Source organism: Haemorhous mexicanus, chromosome 2, assembly GCF_027477595.1.
Source record: "Haemorhous mexicanus isolate bHaeMex1 chromosome 2, bHaeMex1.pri, whole genome shotgun sequence".
Taxonomy (NCBI): Eukaryota; Metazoa; Chordata; class Aves; order Passeriformes; family Fringillidae; genus Haemorhous; species Haemorhous mexicanus.
In genome coordinates this window covers 54,177,215-54,201,422 of record NC_082342.1, presented here as the reverse complement: position 1 = coordinate 54,201,422, position 24,208 = coordinate 54,177,215, and the positions used below count along the sequence as shown (strand labels likewise).

Below are 24,208 nucleotides of genomic sequence, written 5' to 3'. Positions count from 1 at the left end.
CCTTTCCTTTTCAATGTCTAAAGTTACTCTGTTCTGTGCAAACAAAATTGTACTTTTCAAAGGTTTTTATTATCGCCATCTATCTTTTGAGTGACACTTTTCAAACTTCCCCACATAATCTGTAAAATGTCATTCAATTTAAATATGAAGGATTTACCCACGTTAGGAAGAAAAGCCCTATTTACACTGGGATTATTAAAAACCCACAAACTATATATTTTATGCAGTCTTTCCAGTTCACATTGCTTAATTTGTCAGAAGGAAAAACTCAGGTAGCACTGTTTCTTCTTTATATAGAGAGGAGTTATCCTCATTTGCTGTGGACAGCATTCCCTACGATCCTAATAACAAGTTCTGCTAACATTAGGCTGGATTATGATATTTGGCAGCAATTTTTTTCTAGCCATTTTATGTATTAGTATTTTCATAGCATTTATCTAATGTTTTCTTTTGACAGATAGTTTTAAAATGTAAGTTAAAAAATAAAAATTTTTCCCTGTAGATGAATAGCAGTACAGACTGGTTTGTCTACACCTATAGGACAAACCACTATATTCTGTGAAAATGCTACTGTTCAGAAGAATATTCCAGAGGTCAGGAAGGTGAGAGAAGGAGGCTGCAATTTGCACCGCTACGGCCCCCTGTTGACAGTTCCTGTAGAAACAATTACCATGACTCCCCCAACAAACACTACACCATTAACTCCTGAAGTACTTCCAAATAGAGGGACATCCAGAAACAAAATCCTCGTTATTAAGACTAGGAAACAACCCTGAAGTATCAGTATAAAAACTAAAAGTTTGCAATTTCCTTATGTAATTAGGTAGATGGAAAAGAGTTCTTCCAAGCAAACACTGAAGAATATAAACATTTGAAGCTTCAAAATGATTAGGCACTTCCCATTATTCCAGGTATAAAGTGAACCTTATTTTTAAAATACTTTTAAATAAAACCCAACATATATCGGAGTCATAAAAATAACAAATTGATTTTTGCTGCATTTGTTACGTAGCTTTACCGAGATGTCTAAAGAAAGAGCATTGCAGAAAGAGCTTAAATTTCTCTCTCTTCCTTTCAATCAATATTTGAGGCAAAGTTTCATCTCTAGGGCCCTTAATGGCAGGAATTCCTGGAGCCAGCAAATGAGTAATGTTAAACCTATGATTAGATGATGAGGCCATCAAAGACACTAGACCCTAATGCTACATTCCACTTTATTCCTGAGAACTGCAGTAAAACCAAAGGCTAGGGAAGAAAGGACTGTAAGTTATTCTTTCCCTTGAAAAAATGTTTCAAGAGCTGCTAAAAATAAAAGAAAAAAGTTGTATGACATGAACATTGAACTCAAAAGCCTTAATGGATCTTTTGGAATTTTCTTGGAACCCAAGACTTCACCATTAGGTAACAAATTTTTCAAGTGCCCTGCTAGAGAAGGTTTGAAGTTGAAATCCCACTGAGGATTCCTGCCAGGGATGTATTTTTCTTTTACGTTTCCCTAACTGATATCCCTCTAAAAGAGGAAGAAAAGAAAGGAAGAGGAAAAAAAAATACAAAGGAAAACAAGATTTAATGATTTCCTTATGACACAAGCTTGAAGAAATGCAACCTACAGACAGGCAAGGTAAGTTGGAATACTCACCCCCAAATCTACTTGTAAATGTTTATTATTTTCAGATAGAGTTCTCAAAAGTAGATTTTCATTTCAATTGTCCCTAGAAACGCCTTCGTTTATGGTTTATTTTTGGTGTATGCTGTCAATGAGCAGTAGTGAATGCTTAAGAAAAGCTACAAAGAAGAAATTTTCTTTGATAATTATATGTAATAAGTTAACCTGGGCATTTTATACACAAACTTGTTTTGAGTTGAACTGGTATTATAGTTCTATGTGGAATGTGGTTAATGGAATGTTGTTATAACTTTTTAGAGAAGTATAAAAACTTACAGAGTTATTTGGATCTGGTTGGGAAATCCTAATTTTCTTACATTCTACAAAGTGAACAAAGTTCTAAAATGTTTGGTGATGAATTCTTATAGGCAGTTTAAAGTAAAAGGGTATATACATAATATCAGTCAATAACACTTCTAGCAAAACAAATAATATGAAAAGTGAGATATAAATAATCCAAATAGAATGAGAAACTAGTTTGGATTTCCATGTTTTATTTTTGAAAACATTTCAAAACATCAATTAATTTGGATTTCTGAGAAACTCATTACTGCTGTGATAAAACCCCAATAATCAACCACAGAATTTTCATATAGAAATGTTCTGCTTCTGCCAGTTCTTGAGGACTACTTAATGCATGTTCCTCTGCTTTTTATATAGTGACAGCTATAATATTCAATGATGTAAAATATTCAGTGTTATGTCATGTATATCAAAAGTAATGAAGTCAGCACAAAGTATTGTTTTAAAAAAATCACTAATTCAAAGACAAATTTCAACAGGAAATTATGACCACAGTATCCTACTTACATATTCTAAATAAGAACAGGCTTGCAGGAGAGCTCATACACAGAGAATGTGCATAATGTACATCCATACACTTTTAGAACATAAATGCAAATATACCTTGTATACCCTGTTAATATAGAAAAACTATAGAATGAATCTCTAAAAAAAAAAAAAATCTACAATTTATGTATTACCAGAAGAAACTAATATGGGGGTTTTTTGTAATGAAATGGAAGAATGAAAAAAACTGCCAGATACTATTCCTTGGCTGACAGTGATTACACAAGGAAATTAATACAATCAAAACCAGAGAATGTCTTACCTGTGAACAAAGCAGCATAACCAGTTCAACCACTGAAGTACTTGACTTCATACAAACAAGACCTACAATAAACAGTCAAAAATTAGTTTAAAAGATGGTGGTATTTTGATATTATAGCTCCATTGTTCCATAGAACATATAAATGTATATATTTTATAACTCAAAATAAAAGAAGTTTCAAGCACAATTAACTGAGACTTTCAGTTTTAAGAATATTTAAATGTTCATAAAAATCACCTGGAATAATATAGACCAGTTCAGGACAGAATGTCTTGTAATTATTTTTGGCATTTAGCATAGTTATCTAAATACATAAATAAATAAATATTGGTATAATCTGAAGCAATTTAATTTATGATAAACATAAGTTAACAGCTTTTGAATAATAAATAATGTAAATCCATAAGAATAAAGTGATCAGTTAATAACAGGTAAAGAATAAAGCCTCTGCTTAGACATTATTTTAATTTTCATCTGGTAATTGATTATCCTGTAATTGAAAGCTTGAGTATTAATGAAAGAGGCATTCATGAGAAATCATATTTTTATTAAAATCAAATCCCATAATTTTTAGGGCATGCTTCTTAGAACAGATCTTGGATTATGTAGTCTAACTCTTACTCATTGTTTGCAATAAATATCTAGTAACATTGTCACTACGGCAAATACTCGTTTGCAGCTTTGGAAATGTAAATTTACGCTCTGTGAGAAGGATGCCATATCTAAGTATTTTAAAGATGAATTGTAAGGACATTTGCAGGAAATTTCATTTCTACTGTTAACTTAACATGTGCTAGCTTCTGTTATTTAAAACCATATAGACATTGATATGATGCTTTAGGGCATGGAAACACATTGGCTATGTTATAAAAATGATACATTTACAAATAAGCTTGCGAGTAAGGGCTAAATAGGTGGCTGGAAAGCAAGCTGATGTGCTTTAAGAAGCTTTCTACAAACAGTGATTAGAGACAAGAGCACTCCTACACGATCGCATGTATATTTGTTTCTGGTAGTGGATAAATACCCTTTTGTGCCCATTTTGCTAACAACCCCATCCTTATTGTACAGTAACACAGAACAAGCTGTAAGAAGCCACTAGGCTTCCATTCTATCAGATATAGGGGCAGTTAATGAAATAAGAGGCAGATGTGCAAAGCTCATTTAGGGAGACAATTGCTGTAATTGATCAGCTATTCTCATGCTCAAGTGCTAGAGGATCAGAAAGATTAATGAGATACTTATCACCTGCAGGCTACTTCCACTGTTTGGAAGCTGACAAAGAAAATCCAAACAGAAGATTGAACTGCATAGTTAAGCCAATGCAGGTAGGACAGCCACATCAAATATTTCATCACAGAATGTTGTCTGGTTTATTATGAATTCACCTCTTATTCTGTAAAATTAAAAAAAACCAACCAAATAAGCAAACCAAAATACAACCCCTTTCTGTCATACCCGTCTTTCAAAATCAGACCTCAGGTGTACTAAAAGATGACTAAGGAAAAATAATGCTTTTGGAAACCCATCCTCATCCTACAGTCTTCTAAATTTGTACATGTTCTTACTTCTGTTTTTACATCAAAAGAACAAATGTATCCAGAATAAGCACCACACACAGTTACGAAAAAGAAACCAAGTAAATTACATAAAAGTGATTATGCATCAGCAGTAATATCTTTGTATCTTCACCAAGTTTTCAAAAAGAAACCTTGACATAAAATATATACTTTGAAGAGACATACATAATGAATATTTTCTAGTTTAATTAATTAAATCAGAAGTTCTTAACTTTCAAATACAGTTGGGCATTCTTATGCTACCTGTGCAGCTTCAAACAAGATGAAAAAATTTTGAAGTGTGCCTAAAATGGCACAAAGCTAGAATAAATACTCATTATTATAATCCAGATAACAGTGATGATCTAATAACACAAAGCTGCAGACATTAAAAAATACAGGACTCTGTTTAAAAGAGTCATAACTGCTTAGACCAAGATTATCTATTTACAATAAGAATATTTATACACTCTAACTTTTTAATAACGTGAAAATTATATAGGTCTAAATGGTCATCTGACCTCAAACTGATGTCCTTTCATTATTCCTCTGGACATTACTTGATAATTTTTATATATCCCATCTAATCAACTGCAAGCTTGGATATAGCATTCCAGCACTGGAAAGAAGATTCAAACTGATTTTGTGAAATTCAGAAAAAGAAAAGGATACAGAACTGACATCTGGTTAGCATATCAGCAGGCCCCTTAGTTATAACCAGCTCTTTAATTGCCTGCTGATGAAACAAGCATTGGTAACAGCCATTAACACCTCTCACAACCACTAGTATTAAAAGAGGCTGGTTTCCATGTCCAAAAGAAACAACTAATTATCTTAGAGACTGTAGCACTTTTTTCATATGAAAATACAGAGAGAGATAGGAAAGCCTCATTAAAGAAGGTCATGGTGTCAACGATGTTTGTCTCAGTCTACTGCAGAACTTAAGAGTGCCGCTCTCTGCTTATGAATAAGCAGAACTTGGAGTGGCCCAGACAGAAAATGAGGAATCCTGTGTGCTTTGATGGTCAGTAAGAAGGCAATAGAAACAGAAATACTTTCTGTTCACCTTTAAGTACTCATATCATACATTCCTTGAAGTAAAAGAAAATACAGAAATGTGAAGCATTCATAGCAGTGTCACCATTTTGTTTCTTAAATTTCTGACATATCAGCCCCCTAATCTTACTTCAGGGACTCCTTTCACTCAAACCACGAGGGAAAGTGTGTGCCCTCCATTATATGCTCCATTTCCTCCACCTTAGCTGCCAAGGGCTCTATTGTCCTTCTTCCCATGTTCACGTCTTCCTGATTGAGCAGTTAAGATTTGAAATAAATAACGATTTTCTTTTTTCTCTTACTCAAAACACAATTAATCTTCAAAATCTACTGTCAGGGTTGTCGTGCAGTCAATAGCAGAGAATGATAAAAACAGATCAGACCTAATAGAGGACAGGTCTATTTCTGCCTATTAGGAAAAAACTGTCAGAATGCAATCTCTGGTTGCGTTATGAACATCCCAAATCATCAAAAGCTGCAGGAGCAAGTTTAGGAAGAACCCCAATCCCTACCCTATTTAACTTCTCTTTCATAGAACAGAAAAAAAGATAATCTTATTACTTTTTCAGTCTCTAAATTTGTACCCTCCTCTCTTCTAGGAGTCCAAATTGTGTGAATTGACTCATTTCTTTTGGCATAGCATTGGAACAAAAAAAAATTTCCCTCAGTGTACAGCCTATAACCTGACATACAAAAATTAAAAGAGTGGTAGAAAAGTTCCCCCATTTTTCAGACAGCACAGAAGACATAAACTGGTTGAGGTCTCTTCAAAAAACTAAAAATAGAATGTATAGTATGAATCAGAATAAATATAAATTTTTCAATTGAATTTCTAAGCTCCAAAAGTGCTATCAACTCCATTTTTTCTTCATCTTTACCATTTTGTAGGGTTCGACAGTTTTCAGTGTGTGCAAAATTTTAATAGTTTTAACACAATGAGGAAAAAAAAAGATAACAAGCTTGGAAAAATAATGGCTTCTCTGATTGAAGAGAGCAACAGATCTATTTTCAGTTCTCTTCCCCCTCCTTAACTCTAATGAGAAAAAGTATTTGCCACTCAGACTAAAACTGTTGCCTGCATTCTTCAGCAGCAGATAAGTTCTTCCTATACCATCTGTATCAAATGCCATTAAGGAAGCTAATGCAATTACTAAAATACAAGTGGGTATTTCCTGCATACAGCAAGGTTAAAAAGGTCACTGTTGAACTGAATGGAGTGCACGCTTTTTACATTTGCTGTTCTTTAGCAGTTTTCTTCATGGTCTATTCTCAGTCCATTAAATATAGCCATCAAAATTCAGCAATTTGATGGCAACAATGACCACATATATGGATGCAAAAACTGGGAGCATCAAGTGCATGACCTTGGCTAATCTGGAATAAATGATGTATGCCTGGCAATTATCTTGAAATGCTCTGGTTTACTTGACTTCTTTTTCAGTGTTCTTCTGTTGGCCCAAAGATATGCTAATTATTCCTTTTCACTATGACTTATTAATGTCTAAAAAAAGATTAATTTCAACTATACTGTTTTAGTCATGCCTGTGGCATTAATGAAGTCATGGGTTCAAAACTTCCAAGTCACCATGCTGAACTAGTCAGTGTGAATTTACATTTTGAAGAAATATAATGTAGGCTGATAAAATCAATTTAAAAAAAAAAATCCTCATGAAATAAGATCATGGTTTTGAACTTCTTTTTATTATTATTAATACAATGTGTGTATGAGTCTAACTGAATACCACCACAATTTCATCTGGTATTTATCAAGGTTTGCCTGCATTTTCTTTCAATGATTTTACTTTGTGTCAACTTAAACCCTTATTGGAACTGGAATCAATTGTAATACTGGCAAAAACAAAACCTAAATGTTTTTATAGGTCATGTTCAACTTAGAAAAAAGGATGCAATTAACAAAACTTTAGAGCTTTTAGAAATCTTTCGCTCAATTATAGCTTCTGCTTATCTGAAAAATCTCAGGTATGGCTAGGTAAAATGTTTGAGAAAGTTGAATCTATTTAACTCAGTTCACAGAGAAAAACTGGTCTTTATTACTCCTCTACAGCACGTCATCAAAACTATAGGAGCTGTGTATAGTACAAGACACTTATGAAAAAATACACACATGCTATTAAATCCATTATTCTAGTAACATGTGAAAAGTGAGTAAATTGCACCTAGAAATGAACAAAAAGACCTAAAATTACCCACACACACCCAAAAAAAAAAAAAAAAAGAAAAAGAGAGAGAGACAAAACACTGTAATTCTTTGTAACTTTTTTTTTTTTTTTTGGTTAGGTAAGTTTTTCTATTTCCTAGTCATATAGTCTTCCATATACCTTAAACAAAACTATATTCTTTCAAATTATTTCAAATTGTTCATAATAATTATGGGTAATTCATACTGTGATATCTCTTCCCATAATCCTCAGTGATTTCTGTGCCATGAGGCAAAGTAGGAATTTTCTACCAGTAATTACCACTCAGAAACTGGGTTTTCATTTTGATATACTATTCCCTTATACTTTGGTCAGCATTTGTTAGGAATGGCTCAACAAAGTTTCAAGGACATTTCTCCTTGGGCACAGAAATTGAAGCATGTTTTGGCTGTGAAACTACTAAGACAAAAGTTATAGTGATGTTTTGGTTGGAAATATGAGTTTTCCTTACATTTTATTTGTTCTTTCTAACCCTCTTTCTTCTGCCAGCAAATCCTGGCACATGATTTCTTGAAATATATTTGTAAATCCAATTTATAACCAAAGAAATAACGGGACTCATTTTCTGACCAACAAAGTTATTTGGATAATTTAAATGTACATTATTCCCTCTCTTCCTTAGACTGTCACTCAGAGAATATTAGATTCAAATTAATGCTTTTCATGAATTATCAAGTTTCTAGGGAGTTCCCTTAAGATCTGAAAGGAAAGAGTATGGAGAGAAAATAGAAGATTGGTGAAAAATTTGGAAGTAAATGCTAAGTATGCAAAACTTAAACTGAAACTACAGATGTTCTTATTCCAAACCACGCAATTATTGGGGAGGCAGGGGGAAGATACGCATTAAACAGAATGAAAAGCTTTGCAAGATTACACTCAAAATTGGTTTTAAAACCACACATATGTCACATATTTTGTAGGCATTTAAATTGCACTAATGGTCCTTATTGAAAAGCAAAGGCTGGGAAATATTCAGGATTTGCCGAAAGTCTGCAGATGGAAATCACAGCCATGTTGCAAAATAATTATAACTTTGCTTTTACTAGATGAAAGAAAACACTATTCCAAAGACATAACTCACAAAAATAACAAAGTCAGGGTTATGGATTTAACAATTCCTTCAGCAGCCTTGACTGACACTACCACCAACTCTAGGGACCATGAAGGATGGCTATATTAGTACTCCAGACCATTCTTTGTACAGGTAAATCTCCTTTACAGAACAGAAGAGTGATAAAGGAAAATACAGCAAATGTTAATTTGACTCCATGTTTTTAGCTGATCAAAACCAGTTACAATTCTTAAAGGATTTTTTGGTTATGGTGAAAGACACTGCACAGTACAAGCAATAGCCTTTTTGTCTGGTACCAGAAATCTAGGAAAGGTATCATCCAGGTTATCAAATTGAATACCTTTAAAATTTTATCATAAATCTTTAGAACGACATCTTTGGAGAAACACCTCAAATAAACAGTGATAGGTCAACAAAATCCCCCAGATTTTTATCTGTCCAAACCCAACTAAAATGGGTCAGCCCTTTCAGTCAGATTTGTAGAACAAAACAGACCTTAATATTAGGGCAATATTAAAAAGAGTAAGAATGGTATGTAATAGTTTCTTGAATAATTTTATTAAAGTGAGGAAACCTAAACATCTTCACCACTGCAGTTACTAAAAAGGAATCTAAATATGGAATGGAAAATATCCAGAGAGAATGACAGAATGACAAAACCCCTTGAGAGTGTACCCACAGAGAGGGGATTTATTACAACATATAGATGATTTAGTTTTTTAAATTACAGACTTTTGTCCAGTAATCCCATGAGCTGCAATGATATTGTCAAAGCTAATGCTAGTGCCACACTACTCTGAAGAGTCCAGCCTTATGCTAACCTGTGGATTTTCTAGCAATTTTCCTTTATTGTAATGGGATGCACAAATTCTCATTCATCAAGTGAAAAGGAGACCACTTAATCTATAAAATAAAATCTACTACCACTGTTCAATTTATTATACTGCAAATGATTTTCAAATCTGATTCAGTTTTTCATTTAATACCTCTGGTAATTTTTTTTTTTTGGCCAGTGCTCCATTTGGATTTACTTAATATATGCATTTGTGTACTACTGTCATTCTCTTGAAACAGTATTCCTTCAAACAGAACTCTTTCCAAATATCTTCCAAATCTTATCAAATGTTGTGGGATAGTGAAATAATTTGGTTATCCAACTTCTATAATACAACAGATCTAAAATTAACATCAATCTATCATATATCAATTGAGAAATTGTTTTAATCAGCATTAACAACAGCAACAACAAAAAGACAAAAATACTCTTTTTACACAAAATAATTCGACACAAAAATTCATTTTAAGAAAACAATTCCCTATTAAGTGGAGCAGATTTTTTTAATGGTATGACACATATTTACTAGAAATTATTTTAAATTTAATGTACTTCCTTGTCTTCTAGACTAAAGGTAAAAACACCCAAGTCAATGATCGCACTACACTGCAGTTGATCAAACTAAAATATCTCAAGTCTTGGAAAGGTCTGTAAAGTGGAATTATTGCTTTTCTGTCAAAATGTATTTCATTTTCAGATAGACTTAAGTAAGTTATAAACTTTTTTTTCACCAGAAGCCTGGAAAACACCTATAATTACATGTTCTAGAAAATGCCAAAGTCTTCTTTATCTAGAAAGAATCTCAATGAAAAGCATTCCAGATTTTTCCTCCAAAACCAAACAGTCAATTGAGAGAGTTCAAATATTATCCCAAAAGTCTTCTTCCGTCTTTATACTAAGATATTATTCAAATAAATGGCTCAGACTTGTCAATAAATTTCTACCTCAGCTGCTGCCAAGGACATTTTATTTCAATGGAAGAAATAAGAAAAAAAAATTGATAAAGAAATTTAAAAGTTTATTTAAAATGTGACAATTTTAAATATTTTTGAGGGTTTGTCATGTGGTATTTCCCTGTCAATCCTTTCCCAAAAAAACTTGCCAATTTTGTGATCAGATCTGCAGAAAACTAATTAAATGAAAAAAAGTGATACCAAAGAAGTTGCCACATAGCTAATACATGGAAAAAAGAGATCATCTGATTAACATGAAGAAACATCTACTGCTCATTTCTCTTTTTCTCAGTCTTTCACCTCCTCTCAAATCTGAGCTAGAGGAAATACATTTTGCAAGTATTGCCTCAGTAGTAAATTATTTTCAAAGAACTATACAAGCAGAAATAAAGACATTAATTTCACTCACTAACCTAACATAAGTAAATGTTTATACTTTATACCTTTACTACAACAACGGGGCTTTCTGCTCATCTCAAGAACCTTTTCCAAGTCTTTCTAAGGTTGTAAAAAGGGACATCCTGGAAAAGATACATCATAGGTATGACCCCAAATAACAGCCTCTAGAATATCAGGATTTTCCTGAAAAAGTATTGCTCAATGCTATATTTTCCTTAGGTATGAAGTTTCATTTTTCTTCCTGATGTTTATCAGCTTTTTTTTAGCTTTGGTTTATAACTTATTCCTATTTAATGCACTATATTATGAGATTTTTCCTTTTTGTTTCTCTCCTCTTACAGTAAACGTATAATTACTTTTTGTTTTCTTCTTTCTATTATTCTTCTAGCTCACTGTTAAATTCTTTCCTATTATTAGGGGGACATGACAAAGTGAAATATGTGCCTGGTGAATGACAAAAAAGGATGGTGAGAAAAGGTTAAGCTGCTCAGCAATAAAACCACTTACTCCTACTGATCCTCCTTACTTTCTTATATTTCTTCTCTTTAGCAACATTGGGGCCACACTGAGTGAGCCAGCACAGCTACAAATAGGGAGTATAAGAAAACCTCAAAGCTCATGCAGCTTCCTAAATTTCTAAGATGACCAAGATGACCCTTATTTTAAGTAGATGTGATCTCCTGAGTAGCAAAACCAATATTTGTATAAATATAAATGTTTCCTGAGAATTTCATAACAAGAAAAGGAAAATCAAAATCGTGAAGCTGAACTTTGCTGACCTTAGCTGGCTGCCATCAGATTTTGCTTCTGTCCTGAAGCCCTACTGACAAGTGGTAATCATTCTGCAACAGTGTCTCTCAAAACACAAAAAAACCCTCCACAGTACTATATCTCTTGAAATAACTTGTATTTCTTGTGTTTCAGTTTTCTTTATTTACTTGACAGTAACATTGTTATGGGCTCTCTCTAGACCTGCTTTGACATCACTTTGCCATCTTAATTTGACATATCACAACTGTCTCTGTTGTCTGACAAGTTCTTTCAGCGTGAGGTTTTCTCATTGCAAGAAAATCTCCACAGACAAGAAGTATAAAAAGACTGAATCATAAAATTCCACACACCATCGGACAAAAAATATGATATAAGAGAATAGATGTTTAGCAGATCTGAGGATTGTTTTTGAGGGAGGTAAAATTTAACAAAAAGTTGCACTGAACACAGTAAAGATATAGTATCTTAGTTCTTGCAAAAATAACCCCAGGTATGTAGGGAGCCTGTTAATATCTAGGTAAATCAAGATAGAGGGTTCATTAATGTTTATACTTTAATCAATATTTTTTCCCATCAAAAAATGATCGATAAACAGGTATTTTTTAAAATTCAAGTGTAGTAGTTTTTCAAGTAATTGAGTCTATAGTTTTTGTGCAAGATTATTTTTTTAGCCTTGAAGGCATAGAAACAAGTAAATCCATATCTAACAGAATGACCAGAAGAAGTGCCTTTAAATCATCAAGACAAGTAAGGAAACTTGGTAAATTTTGTCACTAACTAAAATGTTTCAGCCTGGGTTATAGAACAGGTGATAAGTAGACAAAAAGTTAAGGAACATATACGGAAAAAGTGTGACCAGCCCTAAATGAGATTAATTTTGTAAAGAACCTGGTCATAGAACACAGAATACATGGAAAAGAATTATTTTACTATGTCTCATGAGAAATACATCTTTCAGGGCATCTGATACAGAGATGTTATTTGCACCCTATAGATTACCAGAGTTAGGTAGTTCTCTGGAAAACACTGCTGGTGTAATAAAGTAGATTGATTCCATTTTTAAGCCTTCAGAGGACAAGGGCTGGGGCAAATACCAGCCTAACTGTTTCAAGTTTAAAATCAGGCAGAGTCCCCTGCTGAGTTCTGAATGATGAATTAAGTGGAATAAGAACCAAAGAACCTCTGCCTGTGGAGAGCTTCAGTCACAGCATGAACATCCTGTAGATACTGAATACCATTTTGGCATACCACCTCGTTTTTCTTTGGACCTGGACAGTACAGGAGAAAATAATAAGGGGGGAAAAGGTGGCTGTTCTAAAAAAAAAAATATTGCACAACTTAGTCCAGTGTTACCATTCAGCACTGCTGTATAGTTGATATGATGAGTCCACCTACAGGCTGTGTTACAGCAGTGCCTGCACATGTAAAGAACTTTCTCCAAAATCTTTTAAAAATTATTTCCTTGAAATAACTTCAAATAGCTCTCTTGTTACTTCTTCTTTTTTTTTTTTTTTGGTAGCAGGTTAATAGGAAAATTCACTAGAAAAATATTTCCCAGTAAAGCTGGAAATTAAAGCAAGAAGAGAGAAAGAAACTGGATTACAAAAAAGATGGACTATCAAGGAGGGTAACAGGGAGATGGACATCAGGGAGGGTATTTTTCTAGAATTCTAAGGAAAAAAGACCAGTCCATTCTAGGCCTTTTGGCTTGCAACTCGACTACAGGCTACTAGCTTGAAAAAGAAATTTATGAGAAAGTGGGTATTACTGCTGAAGTAAATGGGAGCCAGGGATCATAAACAATTAAATCCTTTTCTTACTCTTTAAAGGCTCCAATATTTTGTGCATTTGATTATGTGCTTTAGAAAAACAGTAACTGGTGCTCTTCACTTCCTTATAATAAAGGTCTTATAATAGCACTTTCAACAGTAATTCAGTAACTTCAAACATCTAGTGGTCTCTATGTTTTCAAAGATAACTTTCAGAGCTTCTTTCCATTAAACCTGACTACTTTATATTGTTACCAGCTTTTGCTTTCCTGAAGGCACGTATTTATTAATTTTTTTACATCTGCAGTCTCCTAACTAAACTTTACAATTAGTCTCACAATTTCAGTCTTTTTTTTTCTCTATTGTCAAAGCAACAGAAGAACCCCATTTTCTGTCTAATGGGAATTCTTTACATTTTGGAATGTAAAGACATCTTGATTATTAATCAATGTAATAATGATAATATAATGAACAACATAAAATCTGAGTGCCAACAACAGTTTCTACCCTTAAGTTATACTGGGACCACACAAGTCAGAGACAGAGGAGAGGGCATGAGCAGTTAACCTCTGTTCCACAGTCTAATACATCTTAGTAAGTGTCCAACTCATTAGACAGGGATAGAGTGGCTCATATGTGTAATTAATTATTGGCAGGTTTACTTTCCAAAAGGTGCCAGATGCTATGCATTTCCTAGTTGTATCTGGATCTCTGATCTATAATGTTTCCTGCCATGTTAAACATCTGCTCAGAACATACTTCTGCACACAGGAACTTCAGTAAATCAAGAGTTAAATCAAAATTGAATGAATGCGTATCCTCTTTCTGGTGTTTGCAATGATATCCCTTTAAAGATGTCATAAAGGAATATTATGTGAAGGAAAAATGTTCTGTAACTTGTGTTGGGGTCATTATAGCTTGAAGATTTCAATGTGGGTAAATAATAGAGACTTCTTTTGTGGCACCTGCTCTTCAGATGTCTGAATTGACATCTGTCTTGTCACTAGTAACCTACTCTGAAAAAACTCAGTAAGTTGCAAAGCTTTGAACCTTAACTCTCTGGAGTAGGTGTAAATAAATAGGCAGATTTGAATATACACTTAGCCCTTCAGCATTTCTTTGTTCCTACCAAACAGTCTTCTGGAAAACTGGTGTTGTTTTCTGTCTTCATGTCTGCCTGACTTATTGATGTTTTTAGTAAAACCCATGATCAGTCCCAAAGTGTGTGCAGAAACATGAGCACACTGTGGAGCCTCTCAGTCAGATACTAGGAGCTAATCATACCAACCCTAGACAGAGAATTTCTTAAAACAAATTTCTGACATGCCTATAATTGCACATCAGTTTGAAATTAATGAAATTTCTCTTTTTCCTGCTTAAGAATGGATTAAAATGTGTGCAGGCAGGTTTTTAAGCAGCAGCAGTATTTTAAAGTCTATCTACTGGAGGATTTCATGCCCTGTTTCAAAATGACCTATGGTTTTCTTCATGGTGAAAACCTAATCTTGCAAATTGCTTATGGAAAATCTTAAAGCTAAAAAGGAAAACACAAACTTTAACTTACTTACAGAAGAAAAGCATTATTTGTAAATCATTATTTTTCCAACCTCATTATCTAAGAAGGGGTTAATTTCAGACAATAGTGCAATTTTTCTGGGATCTTTTTGCAAGACTTCATAGTGAAGACAAAAAGTAATATATGAATAGGAATCCTACTACCACAAATTCAGAAAAAGTGTCTTACAGAGGACTGGGTCAAGAAATTCACTGGATTTAACTGCACTGAGCTAAGTATGCAGCATCACCTCTTCCTAGATAGAGCAGAAGGTACACTTAGTCTCTTTGGGCACAAGGAAAGGAAGGAGTGGCATGTGGCACAGCAAAGAAGTACATTTTCAACTTAGCTTTGAAAATCAACTTCAGAGTTCCTGACCCAGTACAACCAAATAATGCATAAGATTCCTCATCCTTACTGAACAGAGTGATCGTGTCCAGTGACACCAGTGTCACCTATTGCAAATGACACTGGCCTGACCCCTCCACAGAAAGTTGTAACAATCCCCTTGATGTCCAGCAGGGATTCCCTGATGTCTAATAAGGCTGAGTTCCTACTGCTCCCACAGTCCTGCTTTATCAATTGCTTTCCTGCTCCTTATGCTGCAATGCCCACAGTATTGCACCAACAGAGTAGATTATGCAGTATGTTACAAATGAACCAGCTGTGATTATTTTGAATTACTACTCAGTTTTCTATTCCTTTGCTAAACAATGATGGCATACCTCAAATAATAGTGAAAATATTGAAGGTGAGTAAGAAACACACCCTAACCCAAGACAAGGTATGTTTTTTATAAACAGATGTTTATATTTGGGAATGCTGTTCTTTTAAGCAACCTCTGTTAAAATGGCTGAAACCAGCCAACAGATTGAAAAGTTATCAAGAGACTAAAAGAATGATCCTCCTCACCCAGTACAATAACATAAGTTTCATGTTCTCAAAAAAATCACATTAAAGTACATATATAGCTATGCAGTCATATAATTTCAAGACATTTCTGAAATCTGAGACCAAGCTAGAGCTGGCATGAACTTACATGAGACTTCCCTGAAAAGACAAATTCATTATGCAGAGAAAACATCTCATACTGAAATGAGCTTCAAGGTAATGATTAAAGAACTTCTATAAAAAATGGAAATCAATTTATATATATACATTTATATGTGTGATCACACATTAAAAAATCAGCAGAAAGGCTTATTTCATAAAGTGGCATAAGCATTGGCCATCTTTGATGCCTCAAGGGAAAATTACATATTTTTGACTGCATCTACAGTTAAGATGCAGTCAGCTGCAGAACAAAGAAAAAGCCCACTGATTTTTTTGCTGATTTCTGCAGGTGGCTAGCTGACATTGATGTACACCTGTCTATCACCATGTGAACAAATGCAGTCATGATGATGTTAAAGCAAATTAAGGTTAATGCAGACTATCATTCCTTCCACTATGTGGCACAGAGAAAATGTGATTCACATGCTCAAAAGCCACAAAGAAGTTCCAAAAGCATCCAGCAAATACATGACATTTTTCCTCTTGAGAAGCTGGATTGAAGACTATATTTAGAAAATATTTTTTAAGTAGTCATAATGACTAAGAGTAACATCAATCACAAAAATTGAAGGTAAGCACTATTAAAGATTTCCAATCATGTTTACCCTCCTTAGGCATTCTCTTGATGGAAACACTAAGGCCTCCTGTAGTATTTAACTTCCTTTTATGTCCTTTTGATACTTTGAACTTATCAAGCTCCCCTAACATAGTACTTCATGCCTCTGCAGTGTGTGCATCATTCTTGAAGTGCTCACTGCAGAACAAGATAGTGGGAGTTTAACCAAATTTATGCACAGAAATTAAATCACTCATCTGTTTTTTCAAGGCACTGGACAAGTCTTTGTTGCCTCAGCAATGAGCCAAGGGAGCCAAGCATCCCAATTATTTTGGCAATCCCTCCATTCTTTGCATGGCTTTGTCCCTCATCTGTGGGATCCTTAGGATGGATCTAAGTCTGTCCTTTGCTCCTAGAAGTTGGACTTGGCATCTGGCTATGTTGAAATCTGGCTTTTTCTTGAGTTTTGGTTCATCCAGAAAATGATTCAACATATCTCTCCAATTCAATGCCTTTATTTCATCTGAGCACTTAGTTTGGTCAGGAACAATTCAACACTATAAAAAAGACTGTTAATAAAAATAGCAAAATGGGATGAAATATTGGATTATAGAAATTTCAGCACCATGAATACCTTAAAGTTTTATTTACATGCTGTTAATTTGAGTTAATACAAATTTTAAAATCATAAATTATTTATTTATTACTTTCCCCTCTTACTTTCTAATATTAATTAATTAAGTGTTCAAAATGTTGGCTAAATGCTGTCCTACAGACTGGTAAGGAAAGTTTTAGTTCGTTGGAAGGAAGTATGCCTGGACACACAAACTAAAATGTTTTGGATGTGGCAGAGTGAGATAAAAGAATGAGAGAATAATATGTACAGGGGAAAAAAAAGTTCTGCAAGAACATGCATTTTTCCTACTTTACAGCATCTGTGCTCCTAAACACAGTAATACAAAAGTTCTGAAAAGTTTCTAGGAGAAACACAAGGTACATTATTGATATTAATATTGATTAATAACATACTAAGCTCCAAAAAAGTAAATTTTCCCCAGAAAGTATAAGCAGTTTCCAGATTACCATAGTATCTAAAGGAAAATGGTTGTCCTGGTCTTCCTAATTCAAGATTCAGTATTCTTCAAGAAAATCAGAAATATATTGTGCCAGTACTGGTAGATGCCACAGTGATGTCACACTTGAGGTCTTGGGGAGCGTTTAATGTTGTGTCATTTAGCACCCAAGTTCTATCTGTGGTTTCCAAAGGAATGTTTTGGGCAATTTTTCAATTGTTTCAAGAAACCCCCTGTCAAAATGATACAAAGCTAGTCCATCACCACCTCTACTGAATATTTTCATAGAGGCATGTGGTGAGTTAATGAGGAGAAAGAGATCCTGCTCCTATCAGAGTAAAAACATTCTCTCTGTCATCTGACTTTAATTGTGCCTGTATCAGAAACATATCAAATGTACAGCAAGGAATTCATTAGAGATCCTTTGGAGAAGGGCTACCTGGCTGACCTTCTACGCAGCTAATGATACAGCAAAGTAAAAGCATCAGTGAAGTTTCTTTGGTGCCTCACTCAAGAGAAGGGAAAGCATTCTATGTGACTGTGTTTCAGTCGTGGACCTACTCTTCTCAGTTCCAGACACTCCAAGAATAGCTGTAGTGGAAATACTTTTAGCCATCTGTGCTTGACAAAAAGAGGATATAGCTTTTCTTTCAGCTACAGATCAGATTACACTTGCCTGTAACATTTTCACCTAAAAGCTCGAATGTTGTCATGCACTTTACATGGAGGGAATTTGCAGACCATATGGAAACTAGTTAGCAAAAACATATCTGTGCAAGTGTTAAATGGAACTCCACAATGAGCTCTGCTAAGCTCAACTATGTGGCCTACACATCTTGCATGTTTGTTTCCAATTAGATTCTGATGATTTTAACCTTTGCAACTTCTGTTCTCGGAGGCATTGGAAGAACCTCGGTTGACAAACCACAGCAGTGTTGGGCTGGTTCTGCTATACTCTGTTTGAAGCCATTTGTATTCAAATGCAAAAAGGTCCCTTTTAACCCATCACTGACAATATTTTCTACTCATAAAATATGCTGAGAAGTTGATGAAACATTTGAAATTCAGTGGAGTGTAAGATACCTTTGAAGAAAGAATTGGTTTTAAAAATAAGAGAAGGTAACTATTTCAGTAATTAGTAATTTAGTAATTTTAGAGCAAATAGATAAGGAATTTTACCAATAAATATATTGTGTAATGTCAGATTACTACCTGATGGGGTTCCTCTGTTACCAGAATTTAGGAATTTACCAGAGCAAGAGAAATGAAAGATTTCAAGTATTAGTGGCCTAAGTTTATGGTCTAGACTGACCAAAGATCATTGGTATTTCAACTCCAATCAGAAAAGTTAAGAAGGCACTAAGACATTAAGCATAATTTACTCAAACAATAGATCAACCAATCTCCCATGGAACAGACTGATGATGAAGTCTGATGCAAAAGGATATGACCTCAAGATTTTTCACCAAAGATTTGAGGCAGCTGAACTACTACAAGAAAGTGAAATCATAACTAAGTTGTATAAACATTTCCAAAAATATATTGACAACAGCTATCATAAAGCATTAGATATTCTCAAAAATTTGCAGGATTAACCTCTTTTAGAAGTTTTAAAATTAATTTTGTTTTCTGCTTCCTTTTATTTTGTGCTCTCCAGTATGCAGTCAGCTACAAGACTGTGTACATTCTTACCAAATCTGAAAATCATTTAGCATTTTTTACACACACATATGCACTAGAAAGAGCCTCAGGAAAAAGCACATGGCATCAAGGATATCTGACAGTATTCCGATTTTACCAAAATTTGATAGGGGAGAAGCTTCATACCATAAGGAGGTTTTGAAAAACAGCAAAGGAAAGGTATCATTATATTAAGCTTGACAGTACATCCTTTATAGAACACAAGAGATATATTTATAGTGATCAATTTGAAAAACAGACAAGTGCCTTAAGACTTAATTAAAGAAAGTTTATTGGCTCCTTTTTGAGTCTTATAACTAAAACCTTTACATATAAAGTAACAAATTAAACCATTGCATATAAGAGTGTCAATTACTACTTGCAGTAAAAAAAAAAAATTAAATTTCAATTATCAAAGCCCCACAGGAATTCTATGCACTCTCATATCCCGAATCACACCCCTAAATCCCCCTTTTTTTGAGTCATTACCTAGACAGCACTTTCAAGTACTTCAAGACTACCACTGGCTTTCAGTAAGGAATGACAGAAAACTTCTCAAAATAAATCAGGTATCAGAATAAGAGAGAATTTGGAATTCTCTTTTAAAGGCATCTTTACAAGGCAAGAATTCAGTTTAGTTGAGAAAAAGGGTCTCGTGGAGGCAATGAAGGGAGAAAAGATCAGAAGCACACAATGACTATAAAAGCAGCTCTGAATCCTCTGGTAAGAAGAAAAGAAGCCCAAGTATTTTAGAGGTGGAAAAGAAAAATTCAAGTCTCACAATATAAAAATCTACAGTGTGCTTGAATTTTTATAATTCCCAGATTTCTATTTCAATATCTTGGGAAGAAAGAACTGGTTTTTAGAAATCAGGAATGAGAGATTGATTGAAGAGAAGGTGGGACACAACATTAAAGAAAAATGATGCAGAGAACATTGCTTGTTTTGGAACTCAGAATTTGGTTTGTGAACAATGTTTTCTGATTCTGAATTGGGCGGCTAAGTCATAGATAGGGAGCAAAATAGGGGCAAAATATGGAATAACACTCCAAGCAGTTATCAGAAAAATACTACAAGCCAAAAACAACCCAACAAAACGTTTCTCTATGGATCAATAATGAGATTAAATATGGCTGTGTTGTTGTGAGATTCCTGTGACCTTTAGCATTTCAATCTTTGTCATATCCTGGGAACTGTTATAGCCTTGATCATGCTAAGGATCTGATTAAAATACAAAAGCAGAACGATATCAATGAAGAATTTTTTTTAATCAGTAAAACAACTCAGGAGAACCAAGACAATTTTAGTCATAGTTTATAAAACCTAGAATGCAATTAATCAATTGCCAAATGGAAAAGGATAATACTGCTAAAAATTTTGCAACCACCTTCACTGAAATAAGAGAGTTAAGAATGTAGCCCATAAATTATCTTACAGTCAACTCAATGTGAATCTCAGACCAATAATTTAGGCGTCATTAGGTGAGAAGTGCAAGTTAATTACAAGCTATAAATTAACAATAAAAAACACCTGAAGCTTCTGACTATTCTAAGCTACTACTATACCATTCCTTAGTATTATTCAACAAGAAAATTATTAAACAATAAGAAGACGAAAGAAGAAAAGGTTGTAGAAAATTTCAGTTACAAGATGTAAATGTTTCTAGTAACAAGAGCCAACACTGTGAGATGTAATCATGGAATTACCATAGGAAAAACTGTACACTAATATTTAGGTAACACACATGTATAATAGAAGGGGGTTTGGAATTTGAACACAAAGCTGTTTTTTTTTTTCTGTGTAGATCTTTCCATAGTATAAGCTTTGTCAGAATGAGACTTTTTCCTCTCAATTAACAGCAATACTGTGTGTCAGAAGAATCCCGAAAGGAAAAAGTTTACTTGGCTGAATATATTCCTCTGAATACAGGACCTGTGCATGCTCATGCAAATTTCCCCTTCACTATTTTAGCTGCATTAATACTGATTTATTACTTTCTTCATGAGCTTGCCATATTTGCATGCTCTGAATAACTTCTGCATTACTTCCTGCCTCATTTATGAAGCAAATTTTCTAACTATGAAGTAGTAAAGATAGCACATAAACCCCATAAAAATCCTTGAAAGTGGTCAAAGATACTTTTCTTTAAACTTTATCAGTTTTTATTTCCCCTCTAGGCACAGCTCTTGATGTGCCTTTGTGAATTGACCTGCCTGAGGAAAAACAGCCCTACCAAATACAGATACAATGTTGGAGCACGGTCTTCTTTTTACTTTCTTCTGTGGGAGTAGTTTACACTTTTTAATTGCATTTTCACTACTTTCTCAAAGTCAGGCTGAAGCACTGAATTATTCTGAGGAGAGAAATGCGAGCTACGGAGATTATTTTGTGACAGGATGTATCACTACACAGCATCTCTGGGGAATAAAAAGATATAAAAGCTATCACTTTTAACTTTAAATGAAATTAAATGCAATGAACTGAAATCACAATGTATTAACAACTGATAAATTAATTTGTCAAAAATAGTTATATGAAGTCTAGTGAAAATAAAAAATTGTTCATATCAAATGAAAAATAGCTAAAATAATATAATCTCATAACAGAACAGTACCTTCAATTAACAGCTCTTGTCCATGGCTACCCAATAATGTTCGAGACAGGAAAGGGGCAAAATCAACGAAAATTTCTCGCAGGAGAGGGGCCACCTTTTCTAAAGCTCTTTCAAGCTTTGCAGTGATACTGGGAAAAAAACAGAGACCATGACTGTAAGAAAACTTCACAATAGAAGCTAAATTAAGTCTGTCACTGTTTTTAAAAGTTTCTGTAAGCGTCTTTAGAAAATTGGATGATCATAATTTGATCAAGCTTTACAGTTTTTAAATGGCTTTAAGTAAATGGAAATGTCATGTCAGAGTAAGCAGTGTCAGCCTCATAAATTCCATAGTATTTGCAGAGTACTCCAGAACAAGTAAAATTATATCCTTTTCAAATAAAGGTCTGCTTTTTCCCTCTCCAGTTTAACTCAGGCCTTTGTTTGATCAGGAGGGGTTGAGTGTCTCCTTCCACTACCTAGTGCTCCATTTACAAAATTCTTACTTTCCAATATGTATTATGATTATTGAGTAAAGAAAATAAACCAGCCAACTGAAAAGATGTTTTAATGAAGTATTAGTGTCTGGCATAGTGTCAACAAGTTAGACCCTTCAGTTGAAAAACTCAGTTTTCAGTGAAGTGTTATTTTAGCATACACATCCTTGGTACCCAAAAATTATATACACTATAGCACACGTATAACTACAGTAATGCCCATTCAATGCGTTATTTTTTTAGAGAAATTTGGGAAGATAAATTTAACATTAAAAGATAGAATTTGTGTACCTCATGTTTTCAGCTGAATCCTCTGGCATTGGAGCAACAGTTTGGACAGCTGGCAGATTTTTGCTGGTAGCACCATTCACAAAGCTGGATGACGAAGAGGAAGAAGAAGATCCTGAGTCTACTGCACCTGTCCCCCAAAAAACACAAACCTTAATTCAGTTTTATGAAACAAAACTTCTAAAATAGTCCTTGTATTATTAATCTATTTCTAAGTATGGAAATAATGTTATTTATTCTGTAATAGTGAAAACCTTTCCACATGGTTATCAAAAAATCAATACCTTAACTTTACTGGTATAAAAATAATAAGCTTGAAATCTATTGAAAATCAGGCAAAATAAATCCTTACCTCATTTCCACTATTCTCAAACTATATTCCAAATTTGAAAATAATTTTTCATCATACTGTAAAGCAAAATCTTTCCAAATAAAGGTGTAGTTAATATGAGCTTGAGCGGAGAATAAAATTTTAAATATTTCTTAAAATATATTTATATGTGCACTTTTAGCTGCCTAGTTGCAACTACAGGCAGCAACTAAAATAGAAATTAAAAAATGAGAGGAGAGATAGAAAATAAACAACACTTCAGTAAGAAATGGGGGAAATTGGTGTCTGAGGAGTATTTAGACTCTAATTACAATTTTTCTGTTTCCTTCCTTGAGTCAAGGAGAGTTGTAAGACCTTAAAAGTAAGGAGGGCAGTGGGGGTATCATTTCAATGGGTTGTGAGCAGCTGCCCAGAAAAAAACTATGCACACACAGAGCCTACATTTATACTTTAAGTGATCTGGGTCAGAGCTAAGGGCTAAATTTAGACTCTGAATGCCAATCTATCATGTTTGCTGAAACAGTGCTGCGAGCTCAGCCTCTCTGAAGCAAACCAGCAAAGACTCAGAGAGGCCATGAACAGTGAGAGTGCTGTGATAAATGCTGTCCCTGTTTTGCACAGTCCTTCTGCAACACACCACTGCAAGAGAGATAGCTACAAACAGTCTTGGACTTGGAGTTCAAAGCCTGAGGGACTGCAATGCTACCAGAGAAGAGGCTGGCAGGCAACAAGATTAATCCTAGTTAGCAATGAAGTCTGAAGAACCCCATTTTAGAGATCAGTGACATTATCCTGACCATTTTCAAAAGTTATAATTGTTAACTCCTTGTTTCTGATTAGTTTTAGCTATAGATACATCACTGTCCTTTGCATTATACAGGTATATATTATTTTTCAGTTTCCTGCAGAGATCTACAAAGCAGTAATGGTTTCTTAACTGCTTAAGCAATGAGCCAGCAGTGAAGTAGAGGCTAAATGCTAGGAAGTGTGAAAAATACTCTGGCAGCAGGAATGAATTTTTTTTTTTTAATTTTACTTTAACATTTTTTTATTGATAAAAGAAGGTAAAGACTGGAATTTAGACTAGATAAATTAAGAACATTTAAATTCAAAACACTATCAAAATGCAAGCAGGAATTACTGGGCTTGCTAAAGTAGTGGGTGAGGTTCAG

At 34.1% G+C, this 24,208-nt stretch overlaps 1 protein-coding gene across 6 annotated transcripts in view; it reads right to left on the bottom strand.

The window, feature by feature from the left end:
• NBEA (neurobeachin) overlaps positions 1-24,208 on the bottom strand; it is a 454,976-nt gene that overhangs the window by 243,665 nt on the left and 187,103 nt on the right. For all 6 annotated transcript variants that reach the window (XM_059838861.1, XM_059838862.1, XM_059838865.1 and 3 more), the window contains 3 exons: positions 22,709-22,835; positions 21,942-22,069; positions 2,778-2,839 (listed from right to left, as the gene is read on the bottom strand). In XM_059838861.1, the coding sequence (XP_059694844.1) occupies positions 2,778-2,839; positions 21,942-22,069; positions 22,709-22,835 (317 nt within the window). The remainder of the gene's footprint in view (positions 1-2,777; positions 2,840-21,941; positions 22,070-22,708; positions 22,836-24,208) is intronic.